General features: G+C 38.7%; 1 protein-coding gene across 2 annotated transcripts; it reads left to right on the forward strand.

Annotated features, from left to right (window-relative positions):
* The first annotated feature begins 1,006 nt into the window (after window positions 1–1,006).
* Window positions 1,007–14,477, forward strand: LOC146317528 (endophilin-A2-like). 2 transcript variants are annotated; one of them, XM_084733208.1, is made up of 9 exons: window positions 1,007–1,195; window positions 7,371–7,439; window positions 7,865–8,081; window positions 8,279–8,412; window positions 8,612–8,770; window positions 11,212–11,315; window positions 11,996–12,129; window positions 12,276–12,332; window positions 13,974–14,477. In XM_084733208.1, the coding sequence occupies exons 1-9, from the start codon at window positions 1,151–1,153 to the stop codon at window positions 14,159–14,161; spliced, it is 1,107 nt and encodes a 368-aa protein (XP_084589334.1). In that variant the 5' UTR covers window positions 1,007–1,150; the 3' UTR covers window positions 14,162–14,477. The 2 variants fall into 2 exon arrangements, with proteins under 2 accessions (XP_084589334.1, XP_084589333.1); XM_084733207.1 differs by having other exon boundaries at window positions 11,996–12,332.
* Window positions 14,478–17,091: the final 2,614 nt, after the last annotated feature.

Consider the following 17,091-nt stretch of genomic DNA (forward strand, 5'->3'; position numbering starts at 1 on the left):
AAAGATCTACTTAAAAGCTTTTTTGGGGGGGGGGCTTTCAACCACCTCTCAAAGTCTTCCTCAGGAGAAGGATTTTGCTAAGACTGAGAACCTTGAGTAAAGATGTCACCTTTGGCATAAGAGAATTGGGATGGGCCTTTCTTAAAACTATTTTCTGACATTTCTTGAACCAAATTATCAATCATTTTAAAAGAAAATAATAAGAAAGCTCACTGATGAACTCAAGCGGTGTTGGGGGGACAGTTGAACCCCTGCTGCCTCTGTGTTTGAAAAAAATGCAATTTTAGATGCCCCTGTGGCAGATAAAACAAGATTACATGCCCTCATATGGCCCAATGTGGAAGACATAGGGATAAAGTGACCTATGGGATGCCCTTTGTGGATAAAATGTGATTTAGTGCCTCTCAGTTGAGAAAATGTGACGAAGGGCCCTCTATTGTGCCCTTCAACTGGAGAAAATGTGATGCAGTGCCACATAAACTTTCTTACATGCCAGAAAATGAGTCGGCCTCTACATGCCTGTAAATGGTTAAATAGTTAATAGTTCAGTTTTAATCTGAACCAGCGATTCAAACTGTTAAACCATAAATGCATCACAATTTTTAGCATGCTGGTGGCTAACCACATGCAGCTGCTGCCCTTTTTATTTATTTTTTTTATCTTTATTTATTTTTTATTTTGTTGTATCCATACGTGAACTTAAAAAACAGTTATTATAAACAGATAAAAATGTTTTTTAAATAATATTTTGTCATTAGTTTACTACAAGCCAAAAGCAGGCAGCAGCAATACACAATGAAATAAAGTTCAATGAATGTCATGTCAGCTAAAGTCAAACAAAGTCATCAAAGCAATTTATTCATCCTGACATTTTGCTGAGAAAGAGGGATGTCTGGATGCATGATTGTGTGTGTGTGTGTGTGTGTGTGTGTGTGTTTGACCCACTTTATCCAGCAGGATGGAGCCTCCCACATGAAGCTGAGGCCAGGAAATTGTGGTTGCCTAGCAAGTTTCACATTTACGGTGCAAAGTTTGAAGACGTGTTGTCCGGGCTGCTGTCTGTCTGTGCTGTAAACTACAAACTCACAGCAACTATTTTCACACACATTTTCCCTCGTCGAAGCCCTGGTGGTAATACTGACGGTGCAAGATGTCCGTCGCGGGATTTAAGAAGCAATTTTACAAAGCGAGTCAGGTAAACGCGCGACTTTTCTTTTTGTAAATAGCTACATTAGCCGGTTAGCTTAGCTAGCTAAGTTAGCTAACACTGTCGTTACTTTGAAGCGAGTTACGCTAGCTTCAAGCTATCTGGTTAACCGAAACTTTATGGGTAACGTAACTATAAAGTATGCCTTCTTAGTGAAATACCACCAAAGTTTTAGGAAACGTTTTAACGTGTTGAAAAATATGACTAGTTGTGTTGCTATTAAACTAAACAACAACTGTCAAAGTGTTGTGGCTCGCAGGTAACGTCAACACGTAACGTCAAATTAGCGAATGCTAATCTCCAGAGTTAACGTTGTTAGTTAATGCTAACTTAAACAACGATAACGGTAAACTTGGCTACCTGAGCACTTACTTTCCCAAAGGTTAATAAAGTGGTTTAACTTTGTCGTCGGTAGATGAGTTTACAGCCAAGGTGTTGGCTACGTGGACTGGACCTCTGAATGTTCTAAAATTACATTAACGTTAAAGAACAAGATCAACGCTACTTGTCCGAAGTTTTGGCCATTTAAAAAGTAGTTAAGGGATGAGTTTCCTGTTTGATGGACTGTATGTGATAGTTATGCTTCGTTTTGTTCTGTTGTTATTGTAAACACCACTTAGAGTCAACACTTCATACTCTCAAGTGACATGTCGTTCATGTTTGTTATCTTTCTCTCACTGGATTACACAATATCGCAAAACAAATTGGCCAATGTGTTAAGGATATAACATCATTTAAATCACACTACACATGATTGTTGGATGATTCATAAAAAATGCTGTCATCTCTCAGCTGTAAGGATCTGCCAGGCCTATCAACTTATCACTACAGTGAAGTTTCTTATCTGCTAATATTGATCATTGAAATTGAGATAGGTGACATGTATACCACATGAATACTCCAACTGGTTGAAGTGACTAAAGTGAGAAAATAAATTTGTTGTCAGATCAAATATAACAATATATTTGACCAAATACAAAAATATTTTTGGGATGACTATTGGTGCTTTCACAAACTATGAACAGAATAAGATTTTTTTTTGATAAATAATTGATCACTAGTTATGTGGATATAATGACTGAGTGAGTAAAGACAAATAATAGAACATCTGGAACAGTCTTATGAGTTCAGAAAATGACATCAGCTTCCTGTAATGCAGCCTTTAAAACCAGGAACACTGTGGACATATAATGATATAATGATATCCAAAATCTATCATGATATCTAGTCTCATATCACAACACGATATACTATGAATATATTGCTTAGCCCCAGTAGTATCTACTGTATTTGCAACTATACAACAGAAGGTACTAAATATAGCCTGTATATATTTAATGAGTGCTCTTATTGTGGTCTAAATTCACTCCAAACATTAGAGTTGAATGTGATGCTTCTGGGTTGTTGTTTTGTTTTGTTTTTTTTACTAGTGCTGCATTATAAAGTAAAAAAAAAAAAAAAAGATCATATTTCAGTTGATATGAATCATGATTAGTGGAAATGATAATTTTTCCATCACCATTTTTATTTTCACTATAAAACTCTTAAAATCATGATGATGTGATATTTGTTCCAGAGAAACAGATTCTTATATCTGGAGTGCAAGATGTGTGAGCTAGGGCATCTCTGTAGCACTACAGTTCTTCATTATGATGCTGTTTTGTCACACATTTTTCTTTTATAAAACAACTGCAGGCTCTGCGATTTGGATATTGCATTTCAACGTATTGTGATTTTGATAATATTTCAAACTGACAAATGTTCATTAATTCAACCAGTTATTGTCATTTTGCCTTACTTATCAGTTTGAACTGACAAAATATGTATTTAGACAAAAGAGCATGTCTTGATTTTCACATTTGATGTTTAGTTTTGTTGCAACATTAAATTTAATTAAACAGTACCATTAAAAAGTCTTCATCATCTGGAGTCAGTTGTTAATCTCTAACATATAAAGGATCCATAATATCAAGCAGGGATTGAGATTATTTAGTGCTATATAGACTATTAATTACATGCTCTTGTTTTTATCTTTAGTGAGCCTTTTTCCATTTCTGAACATCCCATTTTGGATCATAACATAAAACAATATCTCCATTCAATCCTTTTTAAGCCCACTTGTATAAGTAAAATGACTATTTATTGTATGTTGTATGTTTTTTCTTGCAGTCAATCACTGCAAGCATCCTTCAGTTTAATCTGACTTGTGATTGGCCCACCACCGCGTCTACATGCAGTCTGTGGTGATGAGGTTGAGTGTGGTGTATTTGATAGATTTGGCAGTTCAGCGTGCTGAGAGACCACCAAATTGTTTGCCTTACAAGTTGACACTGACACAAGATGGATCTGGAAGCTTAGAGAAGCAAGTCAAATGTTTAAACAAGTGGAAGTGTCCAAATCAGTCAAATTTTCTGACTGCCAGATCGTGTCCAGACATCCACAGTAGTCTGTGCGTCAGTCAGTCATAGCTTTGCATTTGTTGCTTTCAAAAATCTGGGATTTACTGAGGCAGGTTTGTCTTATGATTTGAAACTTAAAATAGTGCTCATCCATCTGGGAGAGAAATATAACTTGTTGGCTCTTGAGGCAGTTAAAGTTAAACCCGCCACCACAAACATGAAGCTCAGCAAGACATGGCTTGCAAAACTGGTGGCCTGTGTTTTGATGACACCTGTCTTGCTACAGGTCCTTGCTTTGGCCTAACATAGAGTGATATGCGAGTGACGGCTCCTTCCCCAGTGGGTGTGTAATGGAATCCTAGTTATGTGAATACTCTGGCCAAACCAGCTTCTTAAGTAGACATAGATTTAGCCAGTACATTCACAATATATTAATAACAATAAACAGGTTTTATATTCCGTTAAAGTTTTGCAAAACTTAAGCAGTGCGTCTGGATTGCTAATATCACAGTATAATGGTACAGGCCAACTCCCACTGTTAAAGCCTCAACTATTGGGACATACAGTTTAGGTGTAAACATGTAAGTCCTTTATTGAACATCCTCTACTAGTACAGACAAACAAGTGCCATTCAGGCTGTGAAAAGCAAGCATACAGGGTGGAGGAGAGTAGTCAGGTCTGTTCGGTACTTACCAAGCAAGATCTAAATCATACCACCTTGAAATTATACTTGTGTAATAATATAATAATGTGCAAACTGATAATTACAATTATTTCAATCAATATTTAGGTCATGATTCTTTGTCACGATTATTCGTTGATTTGTAGGGACAAAATATTTTTATTGTACCATCACATTTAAAACAGAGCAACCACTGCTTTGTCTTACATGCTGTTTTACAGTGCTGCTAATGTGCAAATGTGTACATCTGGTGCTTGTTCACTGTGCATGTCCTAGAGGGAAAATATTGGTTAAATAAAATTGTATCAATACTTTTTACACAAAATTAAATAAAGGGAGCACTGTTTTCACTTTCATGTGCTACATTCATACGATAACGTGCTGCACAGCATCACTGTTATGGGTGTCTGAGTTGATGCTGACAGAGACAGGGATTCAGCGAGGTAACATGAACAGTGTTACTCTTTGGCCTTAATGCATTCATCATACTGCAGTTTGTTGCTTTGAGATGCAGACATAAGTCTCATGCACTCTTTGCTTATGATTTGTTCTTGCATGGCATTACCCACCCTAAATCCGAAGTATTTTCCAAAAAATGGATGATTCTTTGTTTCAAGGGAGTAGCTCTTCACCTTCTGCTCCAGACACGGTTTCTGCAGGTTTGCAAGTCTTGAAAAGTATAAAATCCAAAAATCAGCCTCAAAATGTCAAAAAAAAGATTGAAAAATGAAGTAAACATTGCTTTTATTAAGTTGCATTAACTATTGTGTTTTTATGGGAAAATGTGTATTGGCCACACTATAACAACTACAAAACAAACCCAATATTGACCCAGTTACCACTAATGTAAACTGCTCTGGTAGATTTTTGCCAGTACAGATGTGAAATAGGCCTCAACTTGCATTCATAATGGTCTTTAAAGATCTTCAAAAGTCCTAAATTTAACTTGTTGAAACCTGCAGAAATCCCGCAGACATGTGATTTTTGTTTTGCCCATCTGCTATCTATTGTCTTCTACTCTGGACTGCAGCTGCAACATCCAGGAAATTTTCCACAGGCTGCCACCACAGGGTAGCTGTCTGTTTTTGATATGCAGCAGAGCACACAATTTAAAGTGTCAGTATCACATATAATCATGTTCATTTGATTTGGGGAGACTGAAATCATGATCAAGATTAGTTGTCCAGCCCCAGCTAATTGCTGACAAAACATATATAGCTGTCATTGTTCACATGGTGTTTGTTATTTTGTACCTGCTGTTTCATTTTAGTCCACATCTTGTTTTTTTTTTTCCTTGTCTTTGATATTGACCAACAAGGCTCAACTAACATGCACTTCTTGTCGAGGCAACACCCCCAGCTCCACCTCTACAACAGCTCTATACCAAATCTAACCTGCTTATGAATCTGTGTCTTTTGAAACCCTTATTTATTTTACTACTTCAGAAAATTCTCAAGTAACAAAAGGAATGAATCATTTAAAGCTAAATGTCTAGCTAAATGAAGTTTTTCGAGCTAGATTACAGACCATACTCTGACTGGGATGGGCAGGTTTATTAGTCATGGGGGACAAAAACTTGCAATGTCAATTATGAAGCCAGATGGTGTGCTGAAAGTGTGTTTGTGTTTGAATTTCACACATCGACTTGCTAAAACTTCGCATCTGGTATCAAAGATTCATTAATTGCGATTAAAATGGTGTCTATTAGACTTCATAATTAGGGAACATGTGGGGCTGAGTTGTAGTCCATGAACCAGTTGGCAAGTAGTGCTTAGGGCATGTTCAGAGCCACAGAGTGTTGCACACAAAATAACTTTGCCTGGCCTGTATATTATATAAACTAGAGAGATTGATTGATCCATCTGCTCATAGAGTTTTATGTGCAGTGTGGTGCAGACAGCTGCACAGAGTTGAACCAAATGAGAAAACGCACACACACACACACACAATGAGTCTCTGTTTGGCCTGCCAGCCAACTGTGCAGGAGTTTGGAGTTTGTTGCGCTGGATGAGAAATGGAGAATGCATGTGGATGTGAATAAGTGAGCGAGAGCAAGATGAATTTAGCATGTGTGTTTAGTAAAAGCATCCATGGATGTGGCGGCAGTGAAGGAAACTGCAATGTGTGTGCTGACCCGGTGGAAAAAAGGAAAACCCTTGGTATAATTCTTTATGGAACAGAGGCTCTCAGTTGAGAGGAAAGTCCAGGTTTCAGAACTCACTCCCTCATGCAGACAGGAGGAGGTTCCTCCACTAACGGAAAACATGGACATGTCTCGGAATTTGAGAATTGTGTTAACCAGGCCCGGAAAAAAAAAAAAAAAAAACATGGTGGAAGATATTAAATATCCATTAATATCTGGAAGCAGGACTGCGTGGTTTGTGAATGTCTAGGTCAAGCCCATTTGAAAACAAAAGTCCTTTAACAAACCTCTGATCCCTTGTGAGTTCCAGAAATTCTGGTCTGTAGTTGACCTCCTTGTGGAGGAGGAGTGCTGGAAAGAGTACTGAAAATCTGTACTCAAGCACTGTTACATTACTAAAATATTAACTAATTACAGAAAAAACTACTGCTGTTTAAAAAATATAAGTAAAAGTACAGAATTTTCTTCCTAGTATTAGCAATGGAGTATTAGTTACTTTTTAACACTTGGTATTTAATGTATTATCAATAGCAGCATTCAGTGAAAGGGGTTTCTGTTTCTCTAAATCTTCAGGCTTTAAATTACTCCCAGCTCCTGTGCTGCTTTGCTCAGTGGTCACAGTCATCTCTCTGAACCTGTGCCTGCTGCAGGCTGCTTTTTTGGTCTGATGTCACAGTTTTCATTGGTCCGTTTGCAATTGAATAGCCTTATTGGCTACAGTAATGCATATGAAAGGTTTGGATATGAATTCAAATTGTCTCAGTACTCAGTTATAATTTTTGAAAGTAATTAAGTAGTTTATGCAGTGTAATGCATACATAAGTATGAATAAAGATTTGAAAACATACTCATAACAGTACAGAATGTGTTGATTGATTGAACCCTATAGTAATTGTCCATGAGAGACCAGTGAATAATCTGATTGCTTTGTGCCCACAGATGGTGAGTGAGAAGGTTGGAGGTGCAGAGGGAACCAAACTGGATGAAGACTTCAAGGACCTTGAGAGGGTAACTTACATCCATTTTAAAGTCCACCTCCAGCCATCTTTTAAACAGCATGACATGCTCTGCAAAAAGTCATGTTTTTTTTTTCTTTTTGCCCAAAAACTCCATATCACTTTACACCTTGCCTTCATTCATTTCACTCTGCTCTGGTCTTTTCATACCTAAACTACATCCGCGTGACAGAAGATACCCCTGTATTACAGATATACAAAATATATAGCTCTAAAGTGTGTTTTGTAATGCAACAAAATAAACAATTGAGCATAATATGGCACAATAGACGTTTTTCCTTTGTCACACAATAAATGTTGTCATATCCTACAGCTCTAGTTAAATGTTTTCATCACTCACTTAAACCCCCTCAAAGGCAAACAACTTAGCACATACACATGTATCAGTTATTGTCTCTTTCTAACTTGTACCACCAGAGAGCAGATGTTACCAGCAAAGCAGTGGTGGAAGTCATCAACAAAACATCAGAGTACCTCCAGCCCAACCCGGCAACAAGAGCTAAGCTTTCCATGCTCAACACGGTATCCAAAATCCGCGGGCAGGTGAACAGTCCGGGCTACCCGCAGCCTGAAGGCCTCCTAGGAGAGTGCATGACTAAGTACGGACGGGATATGGGCGAGCACACCAACTTTGGTAAGAACAGCGTAGACATTTAGAGGATGAGATATGTATTTGATGGGGCATGTTCGGAGAACATGAAATTAGAGAAGTAGGATATGGTAGAGGGGAGTTTGATGTTTTAACCTTCCTTAGTGTAGTGCTAATAGTCCTCACATTGTCCCACACTCACTAATGTTAGTGTTTTGCATGTGTGTGTATGTGTGCTGCAGGTGGGGCTCTAATAGACATTGGAGAGTCAATGAAGAGACTGGCCGAGGTCAAGGACTCTCTGGATATTGATGTGAAGCAGAACTTTATTGACCCACTGCAGGCAGTCGCTGAGAAGGATATCAAAGACATTCAGGTAGGATCAGAGAGGTAGTATGCTTCTGCACGCACAGGCCGGGCATTGACTAATGAGCCCTGCGGTCTGTGTGTCAGCTGCATTCGTATGTGTGCAGCCCAGATGCTTAACGGTGGAATTACACGCAAATGTTTAAATCACACAAATTTATCAATATACATCATCCGTCTCGCAATCCCGAATCCTTTCACCCCCTCAGCATCACCTGAAGAAGCTGGAGGGCCGTCGTCTGGACTACGATTACAAGAAGAAGCGTCAAGGTAAAATCCCAGATGAAGAGATCAGACAGGCCCTGGAGAAGTTCCACGAGTCCAAAGAGATGTCTGAAAGCTCCATGCACAACCTGCTGGAAACAGATGTGAGTAGCCTGGAGACTAAACTTAAATCACTTTGCGTTGCAGATGGCACATGTAAACCTGCCAGACTTGTTTTGCTAATAAAATGTGTTAATAACAGCTTCAGGTTCTCAGTTTACCTCCATTTGATTGACGTGATGTGTTGGCCCATTTGGAACCAGGAAGAGTGTCAATCTTCAAATTCGATTTTTTTCAAAATATGTTTGTTTTTATCAGAGTAACTTCAGACAGAATTGTATATGCGTAAAAGTTGCATCTGCTATGGTGCAAGTGATACTGTTCTTGTTGTTCTACAAAGTGAAATATAATAAACATTGTTAAATGTAAAGATATTTAACAGTATAATCGGGAAGACAAGCCAAGCATTCCAAAAAATGAACTTTAATGTAAAAATTAACAGATCTGTTTAAATTGTCCAGAAAGTTTATTTTCTAAGAGTACCCAACACACTGATCATCTACAGTTGATTATATGGTATTTGATTTAAAAATCTCAAATTAAGGTCTTAAAAGTCTTAATTAACAACGTCTGGAATTTTGCGAACAAGTTACATGTTATGTTGTTGTTATTTTTCTTGTCATCAGACAAACAGAATCAACAAAAAAAGCCAATACTTTATCAATGTACATCTGCGATGTGTCAGCCTGCTCTGTCTCTCATCCATCCACTTTGTTTTACTTGAGCACAGCGCTATAGCTCAGCTAATAGAAAATCATTACAAACAAGCTAAAACAAAAGCTATTTGAATTTTGTCTCACTGTTTCGTCACAAATCTTAAAATCTGCCAGGTAAACTGAGCTGCTTGCTGAGATAAAGCGGCCTCTCCTCTCCTTATCAGCACTTCCTGTATGTAGTGAAGGAGGAGGACAAAGGACAGGATGAACATGGTGTCTGTGTTCTTCATTATGTCTTCACTCAATATTGTGATGTCATAAATATGATTTACTTTACTGACATTTTAGATTTGTTTCCTACGTTAAATAGAAAACACTTTTCAACTGTAGCTTTCAATGTTTGTTTCCAAACATTACAGAAACAACGTTTAGTGTTTTTGGAAATGATATACATTTTTAAAAGCCATTATTTATTAATGAAAAAGAACCTGTGATGTTTTTAAAGTGGCATTAGAATCCAGAATATCAGTGGGTTAAGCCTGTTCCAGTATAATGATATACTAAATTCAAGTACTTGTTAAATAATTGTTTTTTCGGGCTTAAAATCCATATTGGCTTGGTCTTAAAATGTCTTTAAAAGGCTTATTTAAGTAAATGTCATTTGGAGAACCCTGGAGGAACCCTGACAGAGCAACCAGTCATCTCTCATTTTCTATGTTGAACAATATTTTGAGTGAGACAAAGCATACTGTTACTTCAGATTGTCTTTTATGTCTCAGAATCCATCTTTCGCGCTGTAAGGGAATAAAACCACGCACAAATATTTTGCAAAAGCACACGTTTACAGCTGTAACAGTTTATTTTGACTACTAGTTGATTTAGCAACCTTTATTTTCACTGAATCATCTTGTCAATAAAGGAGGCTAAGTGACGTCAACATGTTCAAAGTCAAAAGACAATATAATCGTCCATAATCGTAAAGTAATAAATAAGTCATCTGATTCAGTCGGTGCCAGCGGAAAAACTGCATCAACTGAATAAGTGGTTTGATAGATGAGTAGAGTTCACAGAAGGCAGAAGCTTTATAATCCTGTTTGGTTTTCTTTGGGGAGCCAAGATGTATCAATACTTAAGTCTTAAAGATTTTGGAGGAGCTCTGAAGAACTCATGGTTGCCAAGATGCTTCCTGTGTGCCAAGATTAAGAGGCAAGCCTTAAAATATTAGTTTTCAGTATAGTGACAGGAGAAATTCGATTAATACATTCTGATACATTTTTTGTGGTTTAATTAAAGTTATTTGTGCCTGAAGCAGATGGAATCAGATTAATTTTATGCCCTTAAAAGTGTGTAAGACAAACTCAAAACAGAAAAACCTTCTGACTCCAGATAAACACCATTAGAGCTTTATGAGACATGGTAGCCAAACAAACTCAAACATGTAGAAATCTTTTTAATGTGCCTTTAGAATACTTGATAATGTATATTCTAGCTGGTATTTCTGTGTCATTGGAAATGCTTTTTGCTTCCTGCTCACAGCCTCTCAGCTAGCAGGCCACATGTAACGTTTTTAAGGACGATACACATTTTTTTCTCCACAGTGACTTGCAGTAGCGTGAGCTTGTCAAACCTGTTTTGTTTGCTATCTATAGTTTTCATGCCTGCTATTGTGAGATCTTTCAGATGTGTTTGAGTGAAGTGACAAAACGTACTGACGTTACGATGAGAGACAGACATGCAAACATTAACCAGTAAAGGGTGCTCTGACGGGGCACTGCTGTTTCTGTGTTTTGTCTCATTCTAAAATAGTTCTCGTGTGCATGTTCGTGTAGGTGGAGCAGGTGAGTCAGCTGTCTTCTTTTGTGGAGTCTCTGCTGCAATACCACAGACAGGCCTCGCAGGTCCTGGAGGAGCTTTCTGATAAACTGAGAGAAAGGTCAGTGACGTGGCTATTTGTGGAAGATGGCATGCCTTTTGTATGTTGAGGCTGCGTCCTCTGGCTCGTGACAAGGGATGACTCAGCAGCACCATATTTTCTTTGACCCATGTGATTGCATGCAATGAATGTCAGCTACCAGCTGATGCTCAGCACAGGTCACTTATTTTAACTAAACAAAATAGATTTACTTAATTATCTTTGAGTTTATAAGCACAGATGATTCTAATATAATCTGTTTTTTGCTCTGATACACAAGTTACTCTATCAGATGATAGATATTCTCACTTGCCATTTTTTTAAAGAAATGTTGTCATGACATTCATCAAACACATTTCCATAAAGATAATTTGTTTGTCTGAAATGCCCAAGTTTGACAAATTTAACAAACACATGGGAAAATAACAAAAACAGTGAAACCTATGTACAGCTAGGGAGCGATCTTTTCCTTGCCATACAGTAAAAGCATAGAAATGTAAAAAGTAAGTCTGGTCTACAGGGTGTTAAACTATTTTTTTCCAGTGTGACACAAGTAATTTACATTTTATGGTTAACTTATGCTGTTACCTTCTCCATTTTGTAAATATCCCTTGTAATGTGTAACTGTTTTCCATATAGTTGCTTGTGTTTGCGTTACTGCAGCTCAGAGAGGTGACGCTCTCTCTTCTGATTGTGTGCAGGGTGAATGATGCTCAGTCTCGTCCGAGGCGCGAATACACGCCCAAACCCAGACCAGTCTTTGACTTTGGAGAGGTAGAGAACTCAAACGGAGGATATTCACCAGCTGCATCGAGCCCTCCAGCTTACTCTCCTGGTAAACTTTTTTTGTATTTTGTGAGAACTGTGCAAGCGTGCTTGGATGTCTGTGAATGTGTCCGAGGCCTGCTCCCGAGAGGGCGTGTGTGCGAGTCAATCTCATTCTCAAGACTGATGTGTTTTTCCCTCTGTGACGTTAACCAGCCCCAGCACAATATCCAGTTCCATCCTTCAAAAGATCCTCCACCAAGAGCAAACCCTGTGAGTGAGACAGACAAAGATAACGTGCCACTTACATGGAACTAGAAAGTTTCACTACTTTCACTCACTCTGTTGCACGCCTGTGCAGCAGAGAGGTGTATGCATGTCCGTGTGATGGTAAAGTATTTGACTAACATTGTTGAATGGTGTTTTGTTGGGTCCACTGTGTCCAGTCTGTCAGGATCCCAGAACAAGACGGGGCCTGTCAGAGTGTGAATATTACTCTGTCTGACCAAGGCTGCAGATACATAGAATTGTCAGCAAACTGTGTTCTGTCTTTTAAAGGGATAGTTTGGATTGTTTGAAGTGGCATTGTGTGAGGTACTTAGTGATAGTCAGTATATTAGCTACAGCAGGTCGGCACGCCCCCGATTTGGAGAAGCAGAGAGGAGCACCAGCATGAATGCAGAGGAATGAGCAAAAGGTATTTTAGCCACTTAAAGGAGGTCCACTTAAAAAAAAACAGTTTAAGTGTATGCTACATTTAAAATATTTTCAGCTCTTTACTTTGCCATCAGAGCCCTTTTGCTGTGGTTATATAAGCTAAATCCCTGTCTCCTAATCAACCAAACTCCATGGGCGAAATCAATAATTTTACTTTGCAGAACACAAGAGTCGCTGGTCTACTGCTACCTCAGTCTGTTTGTTTGTTTGTGTTATTGAGTGACTTTGTTATTTTGGATTCAACATAGTTGCACAATTACATAAACAAATTCATAGATAGAGGCAGCGGCAGATCAGAAACACTTTTCTTCTCCAAGGTAGAATTACTGATTTCACCTGTGGAATTTGGTTGGTTTGAAGAAAGCAAGATTTGGCTTATAGAAGGTCAGTTTCCTGTCAGAAAAAGTGGTTTAACAACAAGGTGAAGTGGTGAAACTATTCCAAATATAATGTACACTTATATTTATTTATTTATTTATTTAGGCAGACCGGCATCCACTGTTGGTAATACATTGACTCTGGATAAGTACCTCATACAACCGTACACCAAACAATCCAAACTAACCCTTTAAGTGATCAGTAACTGTGGTATTTTTAATTTAAAGTTGTAAAACAAATCTAAAATAAAAAAACAAAAAAACAAAAAGGAGTTTAGTGGCAGTTCTGGTATTGATGGGTTGTATGTATCTGACAGCCTGTAGAGTTCTCTGACTGATGAAGCTTCTGAACCTCAAGAAAAATCACTGTGTGCCACATGGGTCATTTTACAGATGTAGTCAGAGAGTGAATCTAAGGATATTCTCCTCTTCATTCAAAAACAAGAGAAAGTAAGTGTGCTGAGTCTTAGGACCCAAAGCGTGAATATGGTCATTACAGTTGAAATGAAATATCTTTGTCACATAACTAGTGAGGGTAGATTGATTTTGATCTTGAGCTTCAGAAGGATCCTCCCTTACCACACTGATGACTAATTCAAAAACATGTCCTGTTTTATTGACTTTCCTTTTATGGTTTATTCCAGAGTCCTATTGGAGAACATCCGGGTGACACACTCGCTCTAATGAAATCCTTTTAAAGGAGAACGTACTAATCTTGTTGAAGGGAAACTGTCAAATGCTCTTTTCACAAAATGACTGTATTTGTTCTTTCTCCCCCTCCTCCATCTCTCTACGACTACTTTTGTGTCTCTTTGTGCAGCTGAGCCCTGCTGTAAAGCCTTGTATGACTTTGAGCCAGAGAACGACGGCGAGCTGGGCTTCCACGAGGGCGACATCATCACCTTGGTCAGTCGAATCGATGAGAACTGGTACGAGGGGAGCCTTCACGGCAGATCGGGATACTTCCCCAACAATTATGTTGAAGTGGTGGTGCCTCTGTCACACTGAAAACAGCCAGGCAGGAGGCGGGCAGCAGGATGGCGAGGGTGAAAAGGGGGGGAATGATGGAAGATTATACGCTCATTAACCAAAAGATATCTTTTCTTTATCGTAATTAAAGGGTAAACATCTCAAGACAGGGACCTAATTTTTGTATCTAGGAGTTATTTGAGTAAAAAGCTTTTTTATATTCTGTCAGTTTATGTCAAGATTTAATGGATTTAAAAAAAAAAGAGTAAGGACAGTGGGAAGTTCAGTGAAAAAAAAAGGGGTGCATTTACAATATCTGGAGTCCTTACATTCATTCTCTATGCACCTGCGCACTTTGTACACTACACCTCCATCACCGGGACTGATGAAGAAAAGACAAAGAGAGAGTGACATCTGTCATGACATGTCCAGCAGTATCCTCAAACACTAAGAGGTGCAACTACTTTATTCTGATAATCTGAACCTATTTTATATTCACAAGAGGACATCTTGAACGGTGTGTCGTTCACATTGGTACTGCACACATGCATGTTAACGCATGTTTTCTTCCAAGTGCTGTTTTCTACACTCCCAGTTTTCACTCCTGTGCCTTCAGGCTTTAGTACTGTTGTCTTCATGGACTAGTTAAGAGTCAACATGGAGGACTGTCTGCCTGTTGTCGACGTTTGAAACTATCCTCCACTGCCACCTGGTGGTACCAGAGCTCATTCTTAGGTAGTGGTTTGAGCAGTTCTGTCATGTTGCCTCCATTATCTCTTTACTAAATCACTGTCGGGTGGCTCGTCTTATGTTTTTGTGTGGACAAACTGTGAGGCAGTTTTAAGAACATTAACAAAATTCATTTGAGACAGAAATACTTGATTCCTAAAGAGCTGGGGTGCTTAGTTTTGTAGCATTCATCACACTAATTGTTGACCAAGCTGTCAATTATTTAATTTACCTACAAACTTTCTCACTATACTCAACTCTCTTCTTGTAGAGCTGATGCCAAAGAAAGGTTGCACAAATTCCTCAACTGGGTCGGTTTGTCATTAAAGGGATAGTTTGGATTATTTCGTTTATAGTTTGTCTAAGTTATTGTTTAACGTTGGTGACAGTTTGGATTAATCAAAGTCACATAATAACACAAACAAATTAACAGATTGAGGCAGCGGTAGACTAGAAACTCCTGTGCTCTACAACATAAAATTACTGATTTTGCTATAAAGTTTAGTTTGTTTGGATAGAGTGATATTTGGCTTATGTAATTACGGTTTCCCTTCAGAAAAGGCTGTCTGACATTGAGGTGAAACGATGAAAATATTCTAAATATATAGGTGGACTTTTTTAAGAGACTTAGAGACTTTGTCCACAGTAGTACATTGCTTAACTTCCATGCTGGCGCCCCTCTCTGCATCTCCAAACTGGGGGTGTGCCAACCAGCATCTATTACAGGTAACACACTGATTATCAATAAGTACCTCATACAACCTGACATCAAATAATCTGAACGATCCCTTTAACCAAATCCCCATTGGCTTATGTTTTAGTGTAAATAAACTGTGAGGCAGTTATATTAACATTAGCTAAGTTTATTAGAGACAAAAGAGTTGTTTAATAATTGATTTCTAAAAAGCTGGCGGGCGTCCATAAGCATGCTTATTTTTATAACCTTTATTACACTAATTGTGACCGAGTTGTCAGTGATTTAATTTACCTACAGCTCTTTCTACACTACATACTAATGCCAAAGAAAGGTTGCACAAATTCCCAAATCTGACGAGGGTGCTGTTTGTCATTGAAAGGAAAAGCATCTCTCACAGCCTGACGCGCACAAAGCTGCTAAATTAAGTATTTGCGATGACTGTATGCAAACATCTTGCTTAAAAGAAGAAATGCAGACATTTGTTTCCATCACAGTGTAACCTACAACAATACAACAAACACCATCTTACCCCCACTACAAATATTTTGCAGCATCACTCCAAAGCCATAAGCATACATCCTTGAGTTCTATTTTCTCAGGCTCTATTGATACTGCTGGCAGTGTCACTCACATTTTGTGGGCTTCTTCTTCTTCTTTTTTTTTTTTTTTTTTTTCTACCAACTGTTTGTCAATGAATTTTCAGTCTGTGATTTGTTTTGCTGGGATAAGCTTGGCTTTAGTACTCTAACCTGTAATTCGGAGCATGGAAATTAATCTGATGTGTGATAGGGTGTGTTTGTACCTGGCTCAGTTTTCAGGCTTGAAACTGTGCACCAGACCTGACAGAAAATGCTATCTCCAAACTATTGTGTACAGAATTTAGTAATAATGAGGAAGGGCCTGCGCACAATAGCCGGTTTCAGTTTCAATTAAGCCTATTACGAGCTGACTGTGAACTGTGAGGGTTTGTGCTGTTCACTAAAATGCCAACTTTCTCCTCTTGTCATGATCCCCTTGTTAGACCGCCCCCCACCCCACTCATCCCTCCCATCGCTGTTTAAACTGGGAGCGGAACAGACAGGTCTTTTCAGCGGGGAAGGGCGCACAGCAGTGGATTATGCCCCCGCCCTCCCCCTACTGGTCTTTATTCACCACCTGCCCCTGTACCCCTACCCCCTTCTTTCTCATTATCTGCCCCATCCCAATCCCATGGTGCCTCTGGAGCTCAGTCTCCCGGTCCATCCCCTGGAATAATCTCCTCATTGTTACCGTAGTATGTGCCTCTTAAATGTTATGTTTGCATGTGTCCTATGTTATTCATGTTATGTATAAGGGCCAGGGGCTTGGGCTGTGCTGAGTGATAACTGTGTGGTTCAGGTGTGCGTTTACACGCCTCATTACACTAAATCAAAAGCTCGGAGTTTGAGAGGGGAGAGGAGGGTCAGGAGTTCAGGTTGAGCTATTATGCAGCTTGTGTAATATTGATGATGAATAATGTCGCGGAACAAAGAGAGCTGAGATCAATTTTATTTTTTGCTTTTCG

Source organism: Lutjanus erythropterus, chromosome 12, assembly GCF_056507025.1.
Source record: "Lutjanus erythropterus isolate fLutEry1 chromosome 12, fLutEry1.hap2, whole genome shotgun sequence".
In the NCBI taxonomy this organism is placed as follows: Eukaryota; Metazoa; Chordata; class Actinopteri; order Lutjaniformes; family Lutjanidae; genus Lutjanus; species Lutjanus erythropterus.